General features: G+C 47.1%; 1 protein-coding gene and 1 pseudogene across 4 annotated transcripts in view; one reads left to right on the top strand and one right to left on the bottom strand.

Moving 5' to 3' along the window:
* The window catches only part of Rab22a (RAB22A, member RAS oncogene family), a 55,851-nt gene that overhangs the window by 29,023 nt on the left and 4,245 nt on the right, over positions 1-22,583 (top strand). For 2 of the 4 annotated variants that reach the window (XM_035446015.1, XM_035446014.1), the window contains 4 exons: positions 11,457-11,538; positions 19,206-19,301; positions 19,379-19,485; positions 20,048-20,157. In XM_035446015.1, the coding sequence (XP_035301906.1) occupies positions 11,467-11,538; positions 19,206-19,301; positions 19,379-19,485; positions 20,048-20,157 (385 nt within the window). In that variant the 5' untranslated portion in view covers positions 11,457-11,466. Of the gene's footprint in view, positions 1-11,442; positions 11,539-19,205; positions 19,302-19,378; positions 19,486-20,047; positions 20,158-22,583 lie in introns of all 4 variants that reach the window. The other 2 variants (XM_035446016.1, XM_027419834.2) reach the window with 2 other exon arrangements.
* Positions 4,143-4,823, bottom strand: LOC100768483 (annotated as a pseudogene).

Genomic DNA, 22,583 nt, shown 5'->3' with positions numbered 1-22,583 from the left:
GCCACAGACAAGCGGCTGTTTCTCTCCTTAAAGCTGGGCGCCATGTAGCGCAAGTTCTAATGGGTCTTAGTAATAAAAGCCCAGAGTCAGATACAGGGGTAAATGCTGAGCTCACACCACCACACTGGCCTTCTTATAGGGTGTGGTTTGGGCAGGGCAGGGTTTGTACCTGTGTCTAACCCTGACATACTGAATAGCAGTCCCAGTCCTGACCCATGCTGAACGTCAGAGGACAGCTTGGTGGAACTGGTTCTCTCCTTCCAAGCTTTCCACCTTCACCTGTGTCCTGGGGGTTGAACTCAGATGGCAAGCTCACAGGGCAGTCACCTTTACTCACTGAACTGTCCTGCTGGCCCCAGGCCTGAGAATTCTTGGTGCTTACAATCCAAAGCCACACTCCTTTCAAAGTTAACAATGATTGTGAAGATACTCCGTCTTCGGCTTCTTCACTGGGCAGGTCAGGAAAGACATGCCGTTTCTGTTTCCCCTGCTGAGTGGCTTGGCTTTGCAGAGCACCCATTTCCTCCACACTGGGATACCTCTGGCTGTCTCTCATCTTCTCAGCCTAAATTCTCGTCTAGGTACTTCTGATGTATGATGTTTTAATTGGGGGGGGGGGGGGTGCTTTTATGTTGTTGTTTTTGGCAATGAGTCCTGCCATGTGGCACCCACTGTTCTGAAACTGTTTACATTACATCAGGCTGTCTTTAAAACTTTGCCTCAGCCTTGAGTGCTGTGGTCACAGGCCTGTGCCATCGTGCTTCTGGGCTTGTGTTTAAATGGCAAGTGCCTTAGCAAGAGAAAGCTGTGCTATGTAAGGGACATTAAGCAGATATTAAATATGTTCATGGCCAGGTCATGTTGCCAGCTACAGTTGTTTCATTTAATGGCATTTTGTTATTTAATCAAGACATTAATATGAGTAGGAGGGTGTTGATTTAAGACAACTTTAAGATCTACTAAAATCAATTGTAGGTTTGTCTTTAAAGTGCCTTGTTTTATTTGGGCCCATTAGCTCCTCAAGCACAGTGTTGAATCCGATGTGACTTTAGCCAGCACTGATGAGCTCCCACGGCCCTGGAGTATTTCCCTCCATCCTGTGGAGGGTTGGTTAGTGTGCTGATTGTTCCCTTACAAATCTCGAGAGGTACTTCGCTAAGTGCACCTTCCAGTTTCACGCTCTGCATTCCCTTCAGAGTTTCCTTTATGCTGTAACAGTCATAGCATCCCCCTTGTAAATAGTGTTTAAGCTCCTGTGGACTCCGTCCTCATGTTCTGCAGCTATCCCGTCCTCACTGTGGAGGGGCATCTGTCCCACATGTGTACTCTGGCTTAGGGAGTGCCTTGTCTGCTTCTTCTAACACTTTGTATGTTCAGTTGGACCCTCATACCTGTGTTTCTGTTGAACAGCCCACCCCTGCCTATGATTTTTTTGTATGTAATTCGTGTCTTTAGTCCCTAGCTGCTTTGGGGGCCCACAATGTATCTCTTATCTAGCCAGCTTATTGTGATATGCAAAGTATATAATATCCCCTGGGTTCACCAAGTCTTGGACATAAAATTTGACTTTTACAAAATTTGGGACATTTGTAAAAGTGATTTAAGTTTTGGGGGTTTTGTTTTGTTTTTTTCTGCCCCATTTTCTTGTATGGTATGGAAGTTCTGTGTGTGCCGTATCTCATACCTTTTAAAATGTTGTAATGTTTTTACTTATTGTCTTAGTTAGGGTTTCTGTTGCTGTGAAGAGAGACACCATGACCATAGCAACTCTTATAAAGAAAAACATTTAATTGGGGCTGGCTTACAGTTCAGAGGCTTAGTCCATTATCGTCATGGCAGCATGCACAAGACATGATGCTGGAGAGGAGCTGAGAGTTAGACATCTGGATGCACAGTCAGCAGGAAGTGAACTGGCTTGAGCTTCTGGGAGCTCACAGCCCACTCCCTAGTGACACACTTCCTCCAGCAAAGTCATACCTACTCCAACAGGGCCACACCTCCTAATAGTCACTCCCTATTGACCAAGCATCCAAACACATGAGTCTATAGGGGCCATTCCTTCCTATGCAAACCACCACACTGACTTGTGTGTCGGGAGTGCCTGTGACACTGCACCTATGTGGAGATAGAGGCACAGTCCCTGTGTTGGCCTGCGGTGGGACCAAGGTTTGTAGGCTTTGCAACAGGCACCTTTACCCACTGAGCCATCTCCCCAGCCCTTACCTGGTTTTCCTTCGAAGCAGATTTGGAGTTTATTAGGGAAAGGCTTTGATACAGATGGGAGCACAGAGCATTAACAGTGGATGTTACTCATGCCGAAGAGCAGCAGTGCGCACTCCAGAGCAGCCAGCAGCTCCTCTGCAGAGCCATGTGTCCATGTCTTAGCCACTCTTTCTATGGATTGGGTAGAAATATTTACTTATTCCTACTGTTGGCTGTAACACTTTAAAGTGGTTTACAGAGTACATGGTACAGGTTCACAGCCACGAGACAAAAACATGGGTCAAAGGAAGCTTTGTTAATCCTGCTGAAAAGACCTTCTCAGCCACAGAGTGGGGGGCTCCCTGTCCTCCCCATGTCCCCTTAACTTCTCCCTATCTTTCTCCTTAGCCTCCATTGCTCCTTTTGAGACTTAGATCATCTCTTTGAAGGTTTGTTATTGTTCTTAGTTTTTGAGACAGTCTGACTTTGTAGCCTAGGTTGGCTTGCAACTCACTATGTATCTCAGGATGGCCTCAAACTTCCAGGGATCATCTTGCCTCAGTTTCCCAGGAACTGTGATTATAGTTGTGAGCCACCACACCCACTTTCCACTCCCTTATTCTTAAAGGTTGATGTTGGCCAAAGTTGCATTTTCTGAAGCTTCTTCCCGTTGGAGACCTGTTCTCCAGGTGTGGAAATTCAACCTGTCTGATCTAATGGGGATGAAGTGTCCAAGCTTGGAGCCTGGGGGGTCATCATTCGACTGGCATCAGAAGGAGAGTTACTATTGGGATATCAACCACATACATAAGCACCACTAAGCCTGCTTGTGAATGGACATTTCCTGTCCCAGAGCCCCTACCTCCCAAATTATCAGTAACACAGAGGCTTATCTTGCTTATAAATGTTCAGCCAGTATCTCAGGCTTGTTACTAGCTAATGCTTGCACTGAAATCAACCCAGAACTCTATATGTAGCCAGGTGGCCTGGTGCCTTTTCTCAGTACAGCATTCTCATCTTGCTTCTCTGTGTGTGCTGACCACTCTCTAACTCCGCCCTTCCTCTTCCCAGAATTCTTTAGTTTGGTTGCCCCGCCTTTACTTCCTGCCTGGTACTGACCAGTCATCATTTTATTAAACCAGTTAGAATCTTTACAGTGTACAAGAAGATTATCCCCCAGCATCCGAGCAGAAGAAGAGCACCAGAAACATGGCCTGTGTGCTTCTGCAGGTGGAGCCTAGAGGTGAACACAGAAAAGCTCTTCAATTTCTTCTTCCCTTATCTTTTGACACAAAGTCTCTCTTCAACCGACACTCACCAGTTTGGTTAGCCAGGCTGGCCCGTGAGCCTTGGGGATACCCTGACTGCCTCCCCTGAGTACTGAGTTATAGATACACATACCACACACAGCTCTTTCCATGGGTGCTGTGCATTCAAATTTAGGTTCTCGGGCTCATTTGGCAAACACTTTCCAACTGAGCCTTCCCTCCATTGCCAGCAGCACTGGTTTATGCCATGAAATGCCTACAGTTGGGATTCAGTCACTATCTAGGACTCTCTTCTTGTCTTTCCAGCTCTCTGAGTAAGTATATGCCACATATGTGGGAGTGTCTGTAGAGGCTGGGAAAAGGTGTCTGACCCCCTGAAAGTAAAGGTTCAGGTGACTGTGAGCCACTTGTTGGGGGTGTTGGGAACTGAACGGGCAAGAAATGTTTTAGCAGCTGAGCATTTCTCCATCCACCCTGCTCGTTTCTGTAGCAGCCCACTCTGCCTGCCTAGGAATGAAGCTACCCACAGTGGCATGGGCCCTCCCACATCAGTCGTCAGTCAAGACAGCCTCTCACAGACTCACCCTCTTTGAATTACTCTGGGCTGTGTCAAGTTTATTATTTAGGCTAACCTGAACAATACCTCAATAAATTGCAAATTTTTTTAACAGAACAATAAACACCTTTATTACATGAGCTATGAAGGACAGTTTATTTGCCTTTCCGGGCTTTGATCTTCCTCAGGTAGAACTCCAGCTCCTTGCCTTGTAGCACATAGCCATCTGCTCTGCCGCACTGGCCTGGTCTTGAGGCAATACAGGCAAGAAGCTTGCCCTGCTGGAACTGCTCCTCCAGAAGGCTGCTGATTTTGGCGTTCTTTTCCTCTCATCGTATTTCTTTTGAATTTTCTTTGATTGCTTTTTGTTTAATATTTCTTCCTCCTCGGGAGTCAGCTGGGCCCCCTTCTTTGGCCCAGGGGCAGTGCGTAGTGGGACTCGTACCACTGTCGATACGGTGTGCTGTCGATGAGCACAGTGCAGTTCTTCACCAGGGTCTTGGTGCCGACCAGCTCGTTATTGGATGTGCTGTAGACAATGTCAGTGATCCTTGTTTTTCGAGTACAGCACTCAGAGCCCCAGGAAAAGTTTCCCACGCCCAACCTTAGGGCACAGTACTTCTTGTTGCCTTCTCGAACTTGGACTGTATGTATATGATGAGGGCCAATCTTAGTGTTGGCAGCAGGCTGTCCCAGCTCATACTTCCACTTCTTGTGGTAGGGCTTTCTCTTACCACCCATCCCCCCCCCCCCCCCGTCTTGCGGTGCTTATGCCAGTTGTCCCGAGAGATGCCCATCGCTCGGCACTGGCTGCAAAGAGAAAACGCAAAACTTCACTGTCCGGTTTCTCGCAAATTGCAATTTTTGTAAAGCTCCATTGTATTAGTCATCTTTCTGTCAGTATAACAAAGTAGCTGAGGTAATTATAAAAAGAAAGAGCACTTGTTTTGGCTTACAGTTTTGGAGGCTGCACTGGCTGGTCAGTTGACCCAATGTGTGTTGGCTCAATGCTATGTTGAGGTAGCACAGTAGGGTGGGAAAGTATAGCAGAGTAGGCTCTATGACCTCATGGCTGAGAAGCAAAGCAAGAGGAGTCTGGAGTTCTCAGTCTCTTCTGAGAGCATAACCCCCAAGACCTAAGGACCTTATTAGGCCCCACCTGTCAGAGGTTCATTGAACATCTCTGTTAGGCCACACTGGGTATCAAAGCCTTAAATACATGTACGTTAGGGAAACCCCTGTGAAGTTATTCCTTGTTTTCATCTGAGATAGTTGAGGTAAAGAAAGTTGACTCATCTCGTGGCACATATCAAAACTAATCAACCATGCTGGAGGACTCCCTTGAAGGTCTGCTTCTCACCCAGTGTGTATTGGTTGTCTCTTCAGCCTTGCCCCGCAGCTCCACTTCTAGGACTCCATTCTGCAGAGAGCACCTGTAAATTCCAAACTACAGTTAACACCTGTGACACTGTTAATTAGGTCTGTTTTGATTATATGAAGTACAGTAAAGCAACTTGAAAATTCGTATTCATAATCTGTTGGGTGAGATAGGTTCAGTGTAGAAGGGAAACAACCCGCAAGGAGTGTTAGCATCAGTGTCTCAAAAAATGAGGGTTCAGGAGAGTGTACTTGTGCTCATAGAACCCTGTAGTCTTCTGACAAAACAGATGAAATTGAGTTTCCAGGAGAGGATGCAGCTGGCTGGAGAAGGAGCAGGAGAAGGACCTCGGTACATCCGTATTTGTACATATGAGGTGCTGAATCATACCAGTATTTTATTACCTGAGGACCACAATTACAACTTGGAAAAAGCTGAAATAGTTCATCTCACATGTACCTAAGCACCTGAAAACCTGCCTCAGACTTGCTGAGACTGCTCCCTTCCTCATCCCAGTCAAAGCCCTGTGGCTTTTGGATGTCAACTCCAACTGCCCCTTCTGTCTACCTCTTCCCATCAAGCCTGCCCATCTTTGTTCAGGGTCATTGCAGGGGCCTCTTAACCTTCCTTCCCTTGTTCCTCTTCTGTCCTATTCCCCCTGTCCTATATCTGTTCCTTAGAAAATAAATATGTGCACATGTTTGTGCTTACCTGAGTTTATGTGTATCATGTGTGCAAACCTAGTGGAGTTGAGAAAATCCCCAGAAACTACACTTAGAGATGGTTGGGAGCTGCCACAGAGTGGCTGGGAGCTAAACCCAGGTCCTCTGGAAGAGTAGTCAGTACATCTCCCCAGCCCTAGCTTTGTCTGAAGTGCTTAGTACTCCCCACTGCCTGCCCACTTGTGTCTCCACCCTCTGGGGTCCATCGCCCACACCACAGTCCACTAAGGACACTAGCTAGCTTTGCTTCTTCCTTTGGTCAGTGTGGCCAATCCTACCTCTCATTTTCTAAAGCAGCACGTATGGTTGAGTTCAGATGGTACACAGATAAGCAGTAAGTGAAGTTAGTTCATGAAACCCGTAAGTATTTGATTTTATCAGCATCATGCTTGACATGGCTCAGTTTAAAAAGCGGGAGTGGTTTGTGCCATTCAACGGTAGTACAGAGGACTGAAAGACATCTCCGTGGAGTGCTCTCTTACCCAGGGGTCTCCTCCCTGCCCAAAGCCTTCTCTGTGGCCTCCTAACACTATACCTACCAACCCTGGCTAACGCACCTCAGGCAGGGCTGCTGCTACTGTGTTCCTAGTTCTCTGCCTTGGCTCCAGCTTGCTTGCTCTGTATGAGCTTGCTCTGTATGCCATCCTCAACCAGTCACCTCCTAACTTGCAGGAACAACTCCCTTTATCACGTGTTCATTTCCTCCAGCTGCCGTGACCAATCACTGCAGCACCTTGAAGAACACAGGTGTTTTCTCCTCTAGTCCTAGAGATCAGAGGTCCCAAATCAGCTTTCCCTAACTCTAAACTCAGGTGTTGCCCAAGCTGCTTCCTCCTAGAGAGGAAACCTGTTTCCTTGCCTATTGCAGCTTCTGGTGACTGCCTTGGCTGCCATCTTGAAGGCCCTGTCACTGTCCTCTCTCCTTCCATCTTCAAATCACCTTCTCTGGCCCTGGCTGCTCATAGTTGCTTTTGTGAAGAGCCTTGTAATTATCCCCAGAGCGGCTACCAGCTCTCCCGTTGAGTTTCTCAGAGGCAGTGATGCAGTCTTACTCCTTTTGCCTACCAGTGTTAGTAGAAGACAAGACAGCTGGGATCCTATTGGCTGGCCTTGGATCCCAGCAGTCCTATTCATGGCCTTGTCCCCTGAGCAGAGATGGTTGCAGAAGCTCACAGTGCAGCTAAAAGGTTCACACATGAGCAAATGGAGAGGACACGAGAGCAGGCAACACTTAGCCAAAACAGCTAGTTTTGTTATTGCTGTTGATTTTATTGCTTATGTTGTGAAAGGGTTATAAGTCCTTACAAATTATGGGCAAGAATATATGACCAAAGTGAAGAAAATGAAGAATTTGTATGGGCCAAACAAACATGACCCTAGAGAACAACCTTTTGTGCACCTACTGCTGTGAGTGGGTGGCAGCTACAATGTGACTGGTTAGTCTTTATGCATGGCTAGACTCAGATGATGAGGTCGGAAAATTGTGAGCGATCTATCACTGTAGAGTATATACAACATCACGGAATTTGTGGGTACTCTTACGACTTCTGTTACAACTGAACATCTTCCTACCTTAGTCTCCCAAATGCTGAGATTACAAGCATGCATCACCATGCACAAGCAACAGCATGTAGACCTGAAAGCCTCTGCCCTAGGTAGATGTTCCCTCTGAGCCCCAAACGCTCTTTGCACTGTCCTACACCTTCCCAAGACCTTTGGTGTCCCTGTTAGAGGAACTGTGAAGGTCATCTGCATTCATTCAGTCTCTTCATGTCCATTTTGGTGTGTCATCGGCACATGTAACCTTGAGAGCAGGGGTGTTTTATGGCCTTTTGTTTATTTGAAGACCGGCTGAGTTGTGGGGTGACTACACCTCATCAGCCCAGGAAGGGCTCCAGGCAGGGAGTCTGCAGTGACGCCATTGCACATCAGCATTCCAGGAGAGCTAAATAAGTTGCTGAAGTTAAAGAAAAGAAATTTTTAAAACACCTTGTAGCAAGTATTTTCATTGGGAACACGTACTCTGCCCAAAGATCGTGACTACTTGATGTGCGTGAAAGTCATATTTTTAGAATGTCATGAAAAATGGAGAGGCATATGAAAGGCGTTCTAGCTTTAGGAAATAATGCTAGTAGGGATTTTAGATTAAAGAGGTAATAAGATCTGCCTAGGCAGACTGCAGAGAGACAGTTTAGTAGTGAAAAATAAGCTTCTCAGACAAGTAAATGGCAGGCTGGGAAATAGAAATGTATCCTTTGAATGGCAGGGAGCCAATGCCTGTTTTTCAAAACGCAAGACAGTGAAGTTATCGTACCCTCTGCGTCATTTAACTTGAATGTTAGAGGAGTGATCCTAGAGTTGAAGGGATGATGGCAGGAAATTGGAGTAAAGCCACCTGAAGATTAGGGTCCAATTTATGGATTTATTTCAGGGGCCGAGGTTTGGGTGTAGATTAGATATAAAATGAAGAGCCAAACAACTCTACTACAAAATTGGATGCAAGTTAATAAAAGACAGGTGTAATCACATGGTGTTAAAGGTAGGCTTGGTGTCTGTGACTGACAACTCAGAAGTTGGGAACAATGTGAGGTTAGACAGTGTGTTATGTGATAACGTGTCTCCGTTGTCTAGTTAGTTCAATTTTGGAAAGTGCTGTCCTCAACAGACAGCACTATAGCTTTAGCAAGAAATCATGGTTGAGTCTGGTAAGCAGCCTCTGTCCTGGTGCTAGCCTAGAGCCCATCAGGGACCCCTGAAAAGAGCAGCAGGGTAGCCCCGGAGTATTACTACTACAGAAAGAAACCAAGTCTGTGTGTCAAGGATAAAGTGATTTGAGGAAGATCAGAATTTCACTCTCTTACAATGAACAGGGGTGTTTGGTGCTATCAAGAGACATAATAGGGCTGAAAGGAGGAGAGGTGAAAGAGAGACTGGAACCAGACTGGGGGTTGGAAGAAGCTCATGGTTCAACCCATGAGTGAGCAACAGAGACCCCCTACTACTGTGACTTCTTCCGTAGCGAACTGCAAAGGCCCCTGTAGTGGGGAGCACAGTGAATCTGCCCCAATCCCAGCTTTTGCTTGACCCCTGTGGCTACTAGTACAGGAGTTGAAGCTGGTGCCTGAGCAGAAGGCAGGTAGGCCAAGCTGGATCAGGGCCTTCTGTGACCTCTACATTTGAATGACACTTGGTTCTTTATGCTGTGGTGAGTGGATATGTGATGAACTGCCAAGTAGCCTGTGGGCATCCACAGTAATTGTTGACTTAAGTTCCAGGATAGTAAAGAGAAGCTGCAGACAGTGCCCTGCTACAGAGGAAGAGCTGTGGGTAGCCGGGGAGATGTGCAGTGAGAGCTGAATGGGTGCTGGGGCTTGTTCTCATCAGACACTGCAGACCTCAGTGCTGTGTCTGTGTCCTCTGACTCAGGGACAGACATCTGTTTTCATTAAAGGAACTGGTTGAAGGCACATTGGACTTGGTGTTGAGTTCTGAGCTTAAGGAAACAACCCTTGATCCTGCGTCTTCCTTCCTCAGCTCCCTGTCCACCAGGGATGCAGCAGCCTGGCCTGTGTGTCCTACAGTCCTCGTGTGTGTGTGTGTGTGTGTGTGTGTGTGTGTGTGTGTGTGTGTGTGGTGTGTGTGTGTGTGTGTGTGTCCATGTGTCCCACTTGCCATTGTGTTCATTAGCACACGGTACACTTGCTTAGAGCTGAGTGGCTGTCTTTGAGTACTTGTTGGAGAGTTTCAGCTGAGCATTCCTGAGCTGCCTTTGAACAGTAACACCTGTGTAGACAAGTCTTCCCTCTTGGCCTTCTCCAGTGCTGAGGCCTCTGACTGCCAGACCTTTCTGAAGTGAGGAATGCTTGAACTTCATGGAGAACCTTAACCACCAAGCTCTCCTTGGGGCCCCCTGGGCAGGCAGCAATTCCAGTAGCCAGGTCACTTCTCTGCTCACTTTCCATCCTTAGCAGCCAGTTTGGGAGGCTGCCTGCTGGGCCATGAATTTGCATAAGGGTTTCTAAGAATTCTATTCTTCCAGAAGTCCTTCTAATGCAGTCTCGGGAAGATTACCTGTAATTAAAGGCTCTCCCATGTGTGAGAATGTCTAAGCATTGTCTAGATTTCAGTGATTGGGTAGAGTTCTAAGAGTGCAGCTCAGGCCTGGTGTGCTGACTCACACCTAAATCTCAGCACTCAGACACTTAAGGCAGGATTGTGAATTCAGGGCTAGCCTGGGCTACAAAGGGAACCTTGTCTTTAAAAAAATATGCAACTTGGCCATTTCTACCATATTTGAACCAGAGTGGGAAGACACCCCCCCCCAAAAAAAAAGCTCCACAGAGAACAGAAAACATCATTGGAGCTAGACCTGCACCCCAGGCACGACTTTGTGGCAGGCTTGTGCTATGGCCTCCGGGCTCCTAAGAAACGCACAGGCACTTGGTAGTTTTCACAGTTGTCTAGGGCCCCCAAATAACAGAAACCTAGTGTGACCATGGGCTGGAAGTGTTCCATGGCTGATGTTGAGCCTCTCTGAGAAGCTTGTTGTGTTCCTGAAGCAGTGCTCATCCAGGACAGAGGTCACTGTCTTGATTCGACTGTCCCAGAAGCCATCCTTGCCCTCTTTTGTTTGACATCATAATTCTATGAGCTCCAATGTTGCCCTGGCTCTTACTTGGCTGTTTATGTGGCACATGGTTTGAGAACTGGGAGAAAAACTCAAAATGGTCTGAGGTGTTTTGACTTGTGCCCAGGCCCCTGAGCACATTATTCCTTAGACAGCTGTCTTGTGGGGCCAGCGAATGGTTCAGCAGGTAAAAGTGCTTCTCCTGTGAGTGCACTGGTACACACACACACACACACACACACACACACACACACACACACACACAAAATGCACACACAAAAGTGCACACACTCACAAAAGTGCACACACAAGTGCACATACACACAAGAGTGCACATACACACAAGAGTGAGCACACACCAAACAGCCTCACGATAATAAGATAAGCCTATTTTAAAGGAAGTTTCCTTGTCACACCCACCTGTTTGAGTGATGGCACCTTGAGTTTTACAAGGGAGGCTTAGCATTTCTGGGTTCTTTGGTGTGGAACTCAGACTTCCTCCTCTGCCAGGCACGTGTGCCTAATGCTTTATTTGACAGAGACTGCAGCCAGCGTCTGGCCATCCCTGAATACTCCAGAGGGACATGGTGAGGATGTAGTGGGGAGCTGGGAGCCTGCGTGCAAATCTAAGTGATGATTCCAACTGGGGCTGGACACGGGTGTTAAATAACTGTGTTCTGATCATTTAGGTCTCTCTTTATAGGGCATCTTTTATGACCAAGACTGTCCAGTACCAAAATGAGCTCCATAAATTCCTAATCTGGGATACAGCTGGACAAGAACGAGTAAGTCACTCTTTAATTTACTATGTTTTTCTGAGGCCCAAACCAAATTACAGCCCCAACTAAACTGTCAGTGTCCCTGCTGCCTGCCGTTCCTCACTTCCTTGCACCAGAGACACATTCCCTTGCATTTGCGTGGGCCAGCCTTTTTCTTTTCAATTAGAGCCACAAAGCCCACTGATGGGGAAAGCGCTAATGGGCACAGAGGGCGTTTTTAGACTTTTGAGTGTCTTAAAGTAAATGCTGACTAACAGGCCTGGTAAAGTTCTTTGAGCAGAGGCTGTGATTTGGGGCTCTGTCCTCTAGTAAAGCTGTGAAAGAATTAGTGGTAGAAAGGGAGAATTAAGCACAGCTCATTTATAGCTGCCTTTTAAAAGCTACAGAAGGAACTTTACAGCATATAAACTTTAGGTTTAAGTGGACAGATTAGCTAATGCAGTGCCTGGCGACAGGCTCTTAAATGCCTTTCAGGGAGCCTGTCCACAGCACAGTAAGGTGGGGACTGAGGGTGGGGGCAGGGCAGGAATAGACAAGGGACGGGGAGCAGAAACAGAAGCGCACCCTCGGTCTCATTCCATTCTGGGCACTAAGTCCAATTTCCCTGGTGAGGTGCCTGCAACAGTCACACCATTATTCAGCTGCAGTTTAATTTTGTCTTCAAATGAGTCTATCCAAACAGAGCACCTGACAGATGCGTGACACTGTCCTAAGCTCTTCAAGGTATTGCAGAAGTAATCAGGAAAAAGGGCTTGTCATCACACTCTTATCTAAAACCACATAGGTACTGTGTGTGGCATAGAACCTGACAGGAATTGTGCCAGGCAGATGAAAGAACACTAACTAGGGTCCCAGTTGGAGGCACCGTACATTTTAGCAGAGGTCATGCCTCAGCCTGGCCCTTTGCTGCCTTCAGTTTTTAATGCTGTGCATCACTTACAAGAGCTACCACCCTTCTGTGTTGGTGGGCTGTGTGCATCTAGAATGGGGAGTTAGGACAGTGGTACCCTTTGTAACCTTCCCACCTGCAGTAGCGCTGCTTCCCTGAGTCCTACTAGATGTATCTAGACACTGCCCTGGGGCTGTGCTGTTATGTTAGCCGAGCACATGGACTTTCCCTAGTAGAGGAAGATGTGCCCTTCTCTTGGATCCCATGTCTCATTACCCACTCAGACTTGTGTGATGTTCACATGCTGCTATGCAGGCTCCATTGTCATGGTGACTTTTACGCCATCAAAGTGCAATGAATGCCTAGGCATGAACCTCCCCTCTACTCAGGTGGCCACGGGAGCCTGAGGACTGTGACTCTCTGCTTTGCCTGCCTTTTACTTGCTCACTTCCCATTGGTTCTTTGGCAGATAGTGCTGCTCTGTGGTTCAGTCTGACCTTCATTGTCTCAAGCACCATCTTGCAGCCCAGAGCTGGGCAGGATATGCTGAAAGGATGGGCCAGGGACAGAGCACTTGAACAGGAGATCCTGCAGCAGGAACAGAATCAGGAAGGGAATTCTGGGTGTGGCCAGTCATTGTGCAGAAGGACATACCCAGGCTCCAGATTTCAGGGTTCATTCAAGGATATGCCCATTCATCCCAGGCTAGATCTTCGCAGTCCTGTTGGTCGCCATAGCTGCACTGTGCTCCACCTCTTCCTACCAGTCTGCTCTGGAGCAGGAAATTACTCTAGATTCTCTTTTCTGTCTTCCCATCTTTGGCCCAACAACTGCCCAGCCTTTGGAGCCTACCTCTGCTGCCTGAAAGGAGCTGACCTAACCACCCCTGTTGCCTTACAGCGAGCAGTGCTTCTTATATTCAGATGGGGATTCTTCTTGTACTCTTCTGACAGCTGTTGGCCATTCAGTTCTTCAGCCCTCCACTCTGCTGGCTTCAGCTGCCTTCACTGTCATTCAAGCATTGTGCAGCCTTTTGACTGCTCTCTGTGTTTCCCTCCCTTCAGTCCTGAGCCATCACCACTCAGGGAACTCAGACGCTGTGGGGAACATTGATCAGACACTGCTGTCTTCATGCCGACCCTCACTCACCTCTGCCTCTGTCCTGTGTCCTGTTCCCCTCCTCTCCCTGTGTGCAGGCCTCCAAGCAGGTCCTCACACATACCTCCATTAGGCTTTCACAGATACTGGCACTTCTCACTAGTACATGTCTGCTCAGTCACTCAGAGGCATATTACCAGCTTTTGGCCTCAGGCTACATGCCATTCCTCAGAGTTCCCCTTTCTCTCTGTACCTGAGCAGGGTCTGTGGTTCATTCTCCGTCATTGTCAGTATTCATCTTCAAGACACTCGTTGCAAGTTGTAATGTCTGCTCGTCTGTCTGCCTTTATTGACAGCCTCTTCCACCAAGATGTAAATGTCGGGAGCTCGGCCTGCAGTGTCTTGCTTACTGCTGTAGTCCCAGTGCTGGCACAATACCCAAAGGCAAACTAATGCCCAGGGGTTATTTGGGTGGCAGCAAATGAACTCTATCCCGAACAGTCTTTGCTTGCCCTCAGCCATGGAATTGTCACCTATTTTCTTACTTTTCTGTCTTCCATTTAGACTGTGACCTCTTTGAGAAGCAGGGACTGCCTTGGTGTGTGCTCCAGCCCTTGGCATCTGGCATTGTGTTAGTACATACATCAGCTGGTTGGTAGCCACCTTCTGACAGATGAGGACAGATCTCTGTGCCTGCTGTGGGCAGTGCATGACTCCACGGAGAGGTTTCTGATGTTAGCGTGTGTGTTGCTTAGCTTCCTGTAGGATTGAGATTCCTGGTGGAGACCCAAGACCTTTGCAGAATGAAGAGGCTTTTTGATGAACTGAACAAACGTCCTCTCTGTTTGACCCTCACATCTGTTGCCTCATGTAGTTCTGACAAGTTTCCAACAATGGCAGAGTGATTTCACTAAGTTGATGAAAGCACCTAAAAATTGAATGGTGTGTGAGCCCTTGACTGGGGGAGCTTGTTAACCCTGAAAAGAAAGAAGTGCTGAGAAGACAGTGGTTTGTGTGTGCATCAAAGGGTTAAGAAGCACCTAGGGAAGCCAACTGCAGCCCTCAGATGTTTCTTCAAAGCGAGTGTTTCTGTGAGCCCATGAGAGTCCACTGTGAAATGAAAGGTCCCATGTTGTGCTCTCGTACATTGCTAGCAGAAGCAGTTCGCCAGGCTGTCTCCTCACTGACTCAGACTTCTCTAAAAATCAGTGCTTGGCTATAATCATAAGTCTGAGGTTTCTCAAATGCCAGATTAAATGAAAATTGTTTTCATGATTATATTTGTTTTAAGACTGAGCATTTGTGAGTCCTTTGTCCACTGTTTACAATTTGAGTGAGCTCATTTTGTCACCATTTGTCCCACTTAACCCTTCACAAAGACTTCTGGGATGAGCCAAGATGGCCCAGCGTGTACACAGATGGCTCCCATGAGTGTATATTCTAAGTACACTGTAAGTGCAGGGCAGCGTCCCCAGTGCTGTCCAAATATGTGACAGTCTAGACAGCTTCCCGGCCACATCTCTTAACAGCCATGTTTGCAACCCTTGTTTCCTGAGCTTGTTCTGGCCTCCTGTTCCTCGGTGGTCAGACAGCATGCAGCACAGTTCTCACAGTATTCACAGAAGCCGTTGTTGTCAGCGCTTCATTTGGGACAAGGATAGCTTAGGAGCATCCAGAACTGGGAATTGGAAACCATGGGCCATGTTGAACCAGCCACCTACTCCTGTAAATTCAGTTTTATTGGAACACAGGCGTGCTTATCTGTTCATTTTGTCTGTGCGTTTACTCTACAGTAACCCTGGTGGAAAAATAGAGTAACCCTGGTGGAAAATTGTGAGACAAATCAGAGGGTCACAGAGCTAAAGCTGTTTCTTGTCTGGTCCTCAGCAGGGGACCTTTGCTGTCCCCTGACCCAGAGCCAGATGTGGGGTAAAGGTGTGATGACACCTTTGGACTCTCCTTCCTTATCTGTGTCCATCTTCTTTCTTCACCAAAGCAGTATGGGGAACTTCAGAGTGGCCAGCCTGGCTCCTAAATGGTGGATAAGACTTTTCAAAGTAGCTTTTTGAAAGTGCGGCTAAACCAGTGACCGCAGTTGAAGCAGCATGGCACGGGCGTGGTCCAGGCCTCACAGCCATGCCCAGTTAACTCCTAAGAGTGTGGCGCAGAGTAGCCAGGAGTCACGCAGAAAATGCCGTTTTAAGATTATGATAGCAAAAAGTGTCTGAGAGTTCTAGAACACTGGGCAAGAGCAGTGAGCCCTGGAAAGAGCCCTGGGATGCCCCAGAAAGGAGGACCCGAAAGTCTGTTTAGAAGCCCCCCTCGAGCTTAAGTGAATGTGCAGAGGGGCCGTCGCAAAACCCAATAGCAGTCAACAGGAGGGAAAGGCTCATCAGAGAGAAACTCACTCAGAAGAGAGACAGTGTCCAGGGTTTCAGATCCAGCCCACATAGAGCCAACCTAACAGTTCACAAAATCAGTGTGAAGATGATTTCAGAACGGCAGTGCAGTGCAGAAGACATGGCCAGTGTACCATCCTAATTGTCACGTGTGGAGAAACGAGGAGGGGGCCTGCCCTGTGACAGGAATCTACAGCCAGAGTTTGAGGTGTGCCCTTAAGTGTGTCTAAAAGCTCAGAAAGTGGCAGACTGACTGCAGGTGGGAGAGGAAGCTGATGAGGAATGTGATGGGAATGCCACAGTGCTGAGAAGAAAGGGTGGCTGGACGGTAGAACACATCCCTTGGGGACCAAGGGATGCGAGGCCAGCAAAGTCTGAGAGTCTCAACAGCATAGAGACGTGGTCAGCTGAGCCAGGTAGAGCCTGGTACCCAGGAGAACGGGGAGGGGATGGGGTGCAGGTTAAAGACAGTGTTTCTGAAATTGATGGCTGAACTCTTACAGTGTTTAGTGAGGTACCAACTCTCAAATCTAAGGGCTTCAGCAAACCTTTAAGTACAACAAGGACCCTAGTCAAACTGCCAAAAGTGACGATAAAGAGAAAACACTCAAATGGCCAGAGATATGTTGTATACCAGAGAACAATATGGGTGGGGGTCTACTTCTCACAGAAGCAGTGCAGGCAAGCTGATAAGACAAAACCTTTAGCATGCTGTGGGCATACAAACAAGTCAGTCTGCCAAGAGCATCTTCCAGACGCAAAATCAAAGTAGTCTTAGAGAAAGTGAGAGCAGAGAGTTCAGCAGTAGCAGCCACAGAGTAGCCCCTCAGAGCCAACAGAAAGAAATAATGAGCACTGCAGGTGATAGAGGGCGAAGAGCATCATTTTTCTTCTTCTCAACTTGCAGGCAACTAGTTACTGTATTCAACAATTAGTGTGTGCGCTAAAAGCATTGAGCAGCAGCAGCCAAAGAATGGTGAAAGAAACGGGGTTAGATTCATACAAGGTTCTAATAGGAAGGTTAGATGTTTTATAGGAAGCATACATTTACATTAGAAGTGATTAGAAAAAAAACTTATAGTTGCAAGAACAACCATCTAATAAGTAATGCGGAAAGGTACACCTAAAAGACTAAGAGGTGGGGGCGGGGGCTGGGCACACTAAGCCTAGAGTTTGGTCCCCAGCACTACATAAGCCAGGAGCGATGGCTCACCCCCTATAATCCCTGAGGGAAGTATCAGCAGTTAAGGTCGTCCTTGGCTACATCATGAATTCGAGACCACTAAAGGATACTAAAACTTAGTCACTGTGGAGAGAGTAAGGAAGGAGGAGTGGGTATTTTTAAAAATTTGAACGAATTTGCAACAAAGCCCTAGACCTGTGTCCAAACACAGCATGTTCTTAGATGTAAAAGGACCAAGCACCCCACTGAGCAGGCAGAGGTGGTAGGCAGAACTGCCAGGTGACAGACCTCAGCTGTGGTGCTTAAAAAAGTATGCACACCTATGCCCAGAGGAGAGGAAATGAGAGGCTGGAAAAGTATATTCTGTGCAGATTATAAGCAAAAGGTAAAACAACACTGTGGTTATAGTCCATCTGCAGATGGACTTGAGGGCAAGTGTTACCAAGGTTAGAGGCCTCAGGGATTATCTGTGTTGACAGAAATGCTTTGTCTTTGTGCTGAGCATTTACATGAGGATTTACATTTGTTGGCTTTCACATTGTAGACTTGCAATCTGCTTTTCTTGGTGGGACTTTCCCATTACAAAACTGTAGAGAAAGAAATGACCCTCTAAAAGGTGTTGCCATCACAAACACATCCATAGTAATGGAGGCAGCTGGGGTCATGGTCTTCGTTCCACCTGCATCCCACTGTCTCAATCTCTTATACTGTTCAAGTCAGTCCTACATTTTAAATGGTGGGGTGTGGTGCAGAAAGGACTGAAGCCTGCCAGCTTGTAGCTCTGGGTTACCCTCTAGTGCATGAGGTCCATGCCAGGCTCTAGCAGTCATGATATCTTCCCTCGTGGGGGTCACAGTTCTAACGTCACTACCTTACCAGAACGATGACCATGAACTCAGAGACATTCAGGAGACACAGGCATATTGTATGTGTTCTGCAAGTATACCCAGTGCCCTCTGAGAATAATGCCTGCCAACCAACCACCACAAAGTGAGCAGGATACAGTACAGGAATGTTGCATCACTCTTGGGGACCAGGCTTCAGAGTCCAGGTATAAGATGAAGGCATGATACTTGATAGGGGAAAGCCACACTGGAACATTTGCCCAAGACCCAGATTTGAGTGAGGAAAGAGCGCCACATTTTCTATCCCACACTCCTCCAAAGAAATGTTGATCGGATAGTCCTCTCCATAAGTCCCTGTCTTGTATGTGGTGGGAGGAGGCAGAAACTGTGCTTACAGTGAGACTATCATGCAGATGTCAGAAAAGCAAGTTGCAGACTCATTTGGGTAGTGAAGTGTGCATTCATGTCGAGAACTGTTTACAGCAGTGGCTTTTGTTTGTTTTAATTCACCTATTTTACATCCCAGCTGCAGACTCCCCCCCCCAATCCTCACAATCCCCTCCCAGCCCTTACCTCCTACCCCACTCCTACCCACCCCCAATCCACTCCTCTTCCGTCTCCATCCAGGAAAGGGCAGGTGTCCCATGAGTATCAATATCAAGTTGCAGTAAGACTAAACACCTCCCATGTTTTAAGGCTGGGCAAGTGACCCAGTTTGAGGAGTAGGGTTCCAAAAGCCAGCAAAAGAGTCAGAATCAGCCCCTGTTCCCACTGTTAGGAGCCCCACAAGAGGACCAAGCTACACAGCTATAACGTATATGCAGAGGGCCTGAGTCAGTCCCATGCGGGCTCCCTGGTTGTCCAGTCAGTCTCTGTGAGCCCCTGTGATCCTAGATTAGTTGATTGGGTGAGCCTTCCCATAGTGTCCTTGACCCCTCTGGCTACAGTTAGCAGTGTTTTTGTCTCCTTAGTTTGGGAAGCCAAAGTTTAAAGGACAATTGAACTAATGAATTTGGGAATCAGAATCTTGAGTTCTTAGCTGAAACAATTGTTTGTAGCCCCATATTCCATTCCTGTAAAGCTGTTTTCTAGACTGTCTTCCAGGACATTCCAGTACTACCTCTGCCGTTAGTAGTCACAGGTTCATTTGCTGTAGACCATTATGTCATCTTCTGTGGCTTCAGAGAAAGATTACCTTTTGTGCAGGGATAATGGACTTCCAAGTCTGCTAAGAGGACATCCTTAACTGGCTGTCCCAGCTTCATTGCTTCTTCCCTCTGCAGTTCCGTGCATTGGCACCGATGTACTATCGAGGGTCAGCAGCGGCCATCATCGTTTATGACATCACAAAAGAAGTAAGACTTTATTCATTTCTTCTTTGACACCATTGTCTGTTGCTCAGGCCTGCAGCTGCTCTCCTTCTGTGTTGCAGGAGACATTTTCAACATTGAAGAACTGGGTGAGAGAACTCCGACAGCATGGCCCCCCTAGCATTGTTGTTGCCATTGCAGGGAACAAATGCGATCTCACTGATGTCAGGTGAGTTATTAGACAAGAGATTCCCATGCCGATTACAGGTTCTTTTTCTAATGAACCATACCCATGGTAAGAGTCTAGCTTTTATTTTATCTCTGACATTGAAAAATTCCTTGTGTTATGTGGTTGGCCCTAAAGTTTCAAGCTAAAATGAAGACTAAAAGCATTTGGAGTTAATTATATTACTTGTAGACAGGCGTGTAATTTACTCAAACGTTGGTGGTGTCACATATGACATTATCTGAGATCAGTGCCTCTCAGGCTGCTATGACACAGAGTAACTGAATACAAAAAGTGCATCTTATTGACAGTTTCAGTGTACCACATCTGATTCTCAGAGCAAAGACCTTGTTTTGTTTTGTTTTGTTTTGTTTTGTTTTGTTTTGGAAGGGGGTTGTTTGTTTAATATAGGGATTGGAGAAAATCTTGTTGTGAAGGTCGTGTAATGAGAAAGACTGTCTGGACTCATGCCACAGCTGATCCAGATACTGTTCTGCTGTGTAGGGTGGGGTGAGGGGAAGGTTTCAAGGGGCAGAACCTCTGATTAGCAATTGTTGCCTTCCAGAGAAGTCATGGAGAGAGATGCTAAGGACTACGCCGATTCCATTCATGCCATCTTTGTAGAGACCAGCGCAAAAAATGCGATAAACATAAATGAACTGTTTATAGAAATTAGTAAGTATCTGCATCTCTGGGGTTTCCTCCATTAAGGGCAAACACAAACAGTTTTCTTTCTGAGACTGTGTCCACCCACAAAAGGAGATTTGAGCTGTTGAGGACAGCCAGTGTCTCTGTCAGAGTGGGGTTTCTAGAGAGGTGTTGCTTAGTAGTGAGCCACCTTTCCAGAAAAAATGCCTCTCAGTGTCGAAGCTACCATCTGCTCTGCTGATTGTGACTCAGTCATTCCTCCAAGGCCATCAGTGAGTGATGAGCACATGAGCCTAGAAAGATGGAGAGACTCCAGCTCCAGGGAGACCCAATGCTTCTGGCCTCTGAATGCAACTGCACTCGGGTGCGCACACCTTTACACAGACAGCATATACAGGGTTAAAAATACTCAAGATTTCTAGAAGAAAAAAGAACACAACAACTCAAGGGAAATGAAATGTGGGTGTGCTCTGTCTGTAAGAAAACCCAGAACATCGTCCTTGGCAAGGAAGATCAGACCTCTCCCCCTTCTCTTCCTTCGGAGGGTTAGAATGTTGATGGTAGGTGAGAGGAGCTGCTTCATGCCTTTGGGATTCTTTGCAGATTGCTTCTGTGTTTATTCATTTCATTCAGTTTCATCAAAATATTTATTGGGAACTGTTCCAGACTCAAGGGAACCAGCCTAAAGAAGATAGACACAGCCCTTGCTCCCCTGGAGTATTATGTTCCGTTGAGTTAGTCAGGTAGTGAACTCCAGATAAATAGGATCATTTCACACAATAATAAGAGATAGGAAGAAAGCAATGAGATGGATGTAAGCATGTGTGCAGAGCGTCCAAGAAAGCCCCTTTGGGGAAGACAGTTGGAAGCTGAGACCTGGTAAAGGTCTCTCTGAGGCAGTGGGCCGACTTTCTTTTACAGAGCACAGCCGGCTCCCAAATGGAGGGAGCAGCTACCCAAGCACAGTGCATTTGCCCACTAACTGCCCTCAGATTGAAATCCACAGTAGCTGCAAGCTAGAAGAGCTCTTGGCCTTAGTGAAGGTGAGAATCTTGCATGGCAGGACCCTCCAGAGCCAGACAGGGACTGCCCCAAGGGAGCACACGTGCAGTCCCCTGAGGGTGGCCCATAGCAGCAGTTGGGGTCACTCTGGGTTCTAGAGAATCGGCATGCTTTGTTCTTTGTGTTTCCTTTTCGAGTCAGGGTCTCAGAGTCTCATTCCATAGCTCAGGCTTGAACTCACAGCAGTCCCCTGCCTCAGCCTCCAAAGTGCTACACTTTACACGTATGAGTCCACACATCTAGTCTGCCATAGCTTAGATGGCTCAGAGATCTGGATTTTTATGTACGTGTTCCATTGTTCTAATTTGAACACTAATTTAAACCTTTTCAGAGCTGTTGGCAACATCACAGCCAGTGGCACATTCAGGCATCTTTCTTCATTTCAAGAGTAGAGACATGGTACTCATAACTAACAGGTAGCCAGGTTCATAGTGTGTCACATGCTGGAATGATTCTTGTTTTTGTTGTGGGTTCTTTTTATGTCCTATAGCAATTTTAAAAATGAAAAGTAGTAGGCTTTGTGACCCACAAATCCTTACACCAAAGCTTACACAAGCAGGGTGTAACCCTGTGGTGCTGTCTTCCCTGACATGCTCAGTTGAGTTGCCAGAACTGCAAAGAGAAAGAGGCAAAGACATAGTACACACTCGCAACTGAGAAGAATTGAACATGGCCACAGAGATGGAAACCAGACAGAGAGATCATCTTTAGCTTTTTCTCAGTGAGTGTTGTCTCAGAAAGAGCAAACCCTTGGCTTGACACCCAGAGAAGCACAGCTGCTCCCACCCTAAGGGTGACCCAGCCTAAGACCCAATCCAGTTGGTTTTGTTTCCCATGTTTTATTTTAGTTTTTGGTTTATGTTTTTGAGTCAGGATCTCACCACGTAGCCCAGGCTGTCCTGGAACTCCATTTGTAGACCAGGCTGGCCTTGAACTCAAAGAGATGGCCTGCTTCTGTGTCCCACATGCTAGGATTAAAGGCTATGCCAGCACATTTCCTCCATTGCTGCCCACCGTCCCCATCTTCTATAGCCCAACCTGGCCTCACTGTGATTGAGGATGAGGGTGACTTTGACGGCCTCCTGACTCTCCCTCCTGACTCCTAGAGTACACCCGCACCACCATGCCTGCTGTTGAGTGCTCAGCATTGACCCAGTGCTTCACATATGCTAGGCAGTCACTCTTCCGGCCACATTGCCATCCCTGTTTACCCTTCGTTTTCTAGCTTCTGTTCTATACTAACTGCATGTTTAAATTGTCTGCACATGACAGACACCTGCAAAAGATGCATTCCTGTGGCTAGTGTGTGCTAGTGTCAGAACTCAGAGTTGGGAAAGGAAGAAATAGGGACTGTTTACAGTGTAATTGTACCTTCTGTTGTTGACAGACAT

This window comes from Cricetulus griseus, chromosome 6, assembly GCF_003668045.3.
Source record: "Cricetulus griseus strain 17A/GY chromosome 6, alternate assembly CriGri-PICRH-1.0, whole genome shotgun sequence".
NCBI lineage: Eukaryota > Metazoa > Chordata > Mammalia > Rodentia > Cricetidae > Cricetulus > Cricetulus griseus.
Note: the sequence above shows the minus strand (reverse complement) of the source record. Positions and strands in the feature narration are given on the sequence as shown.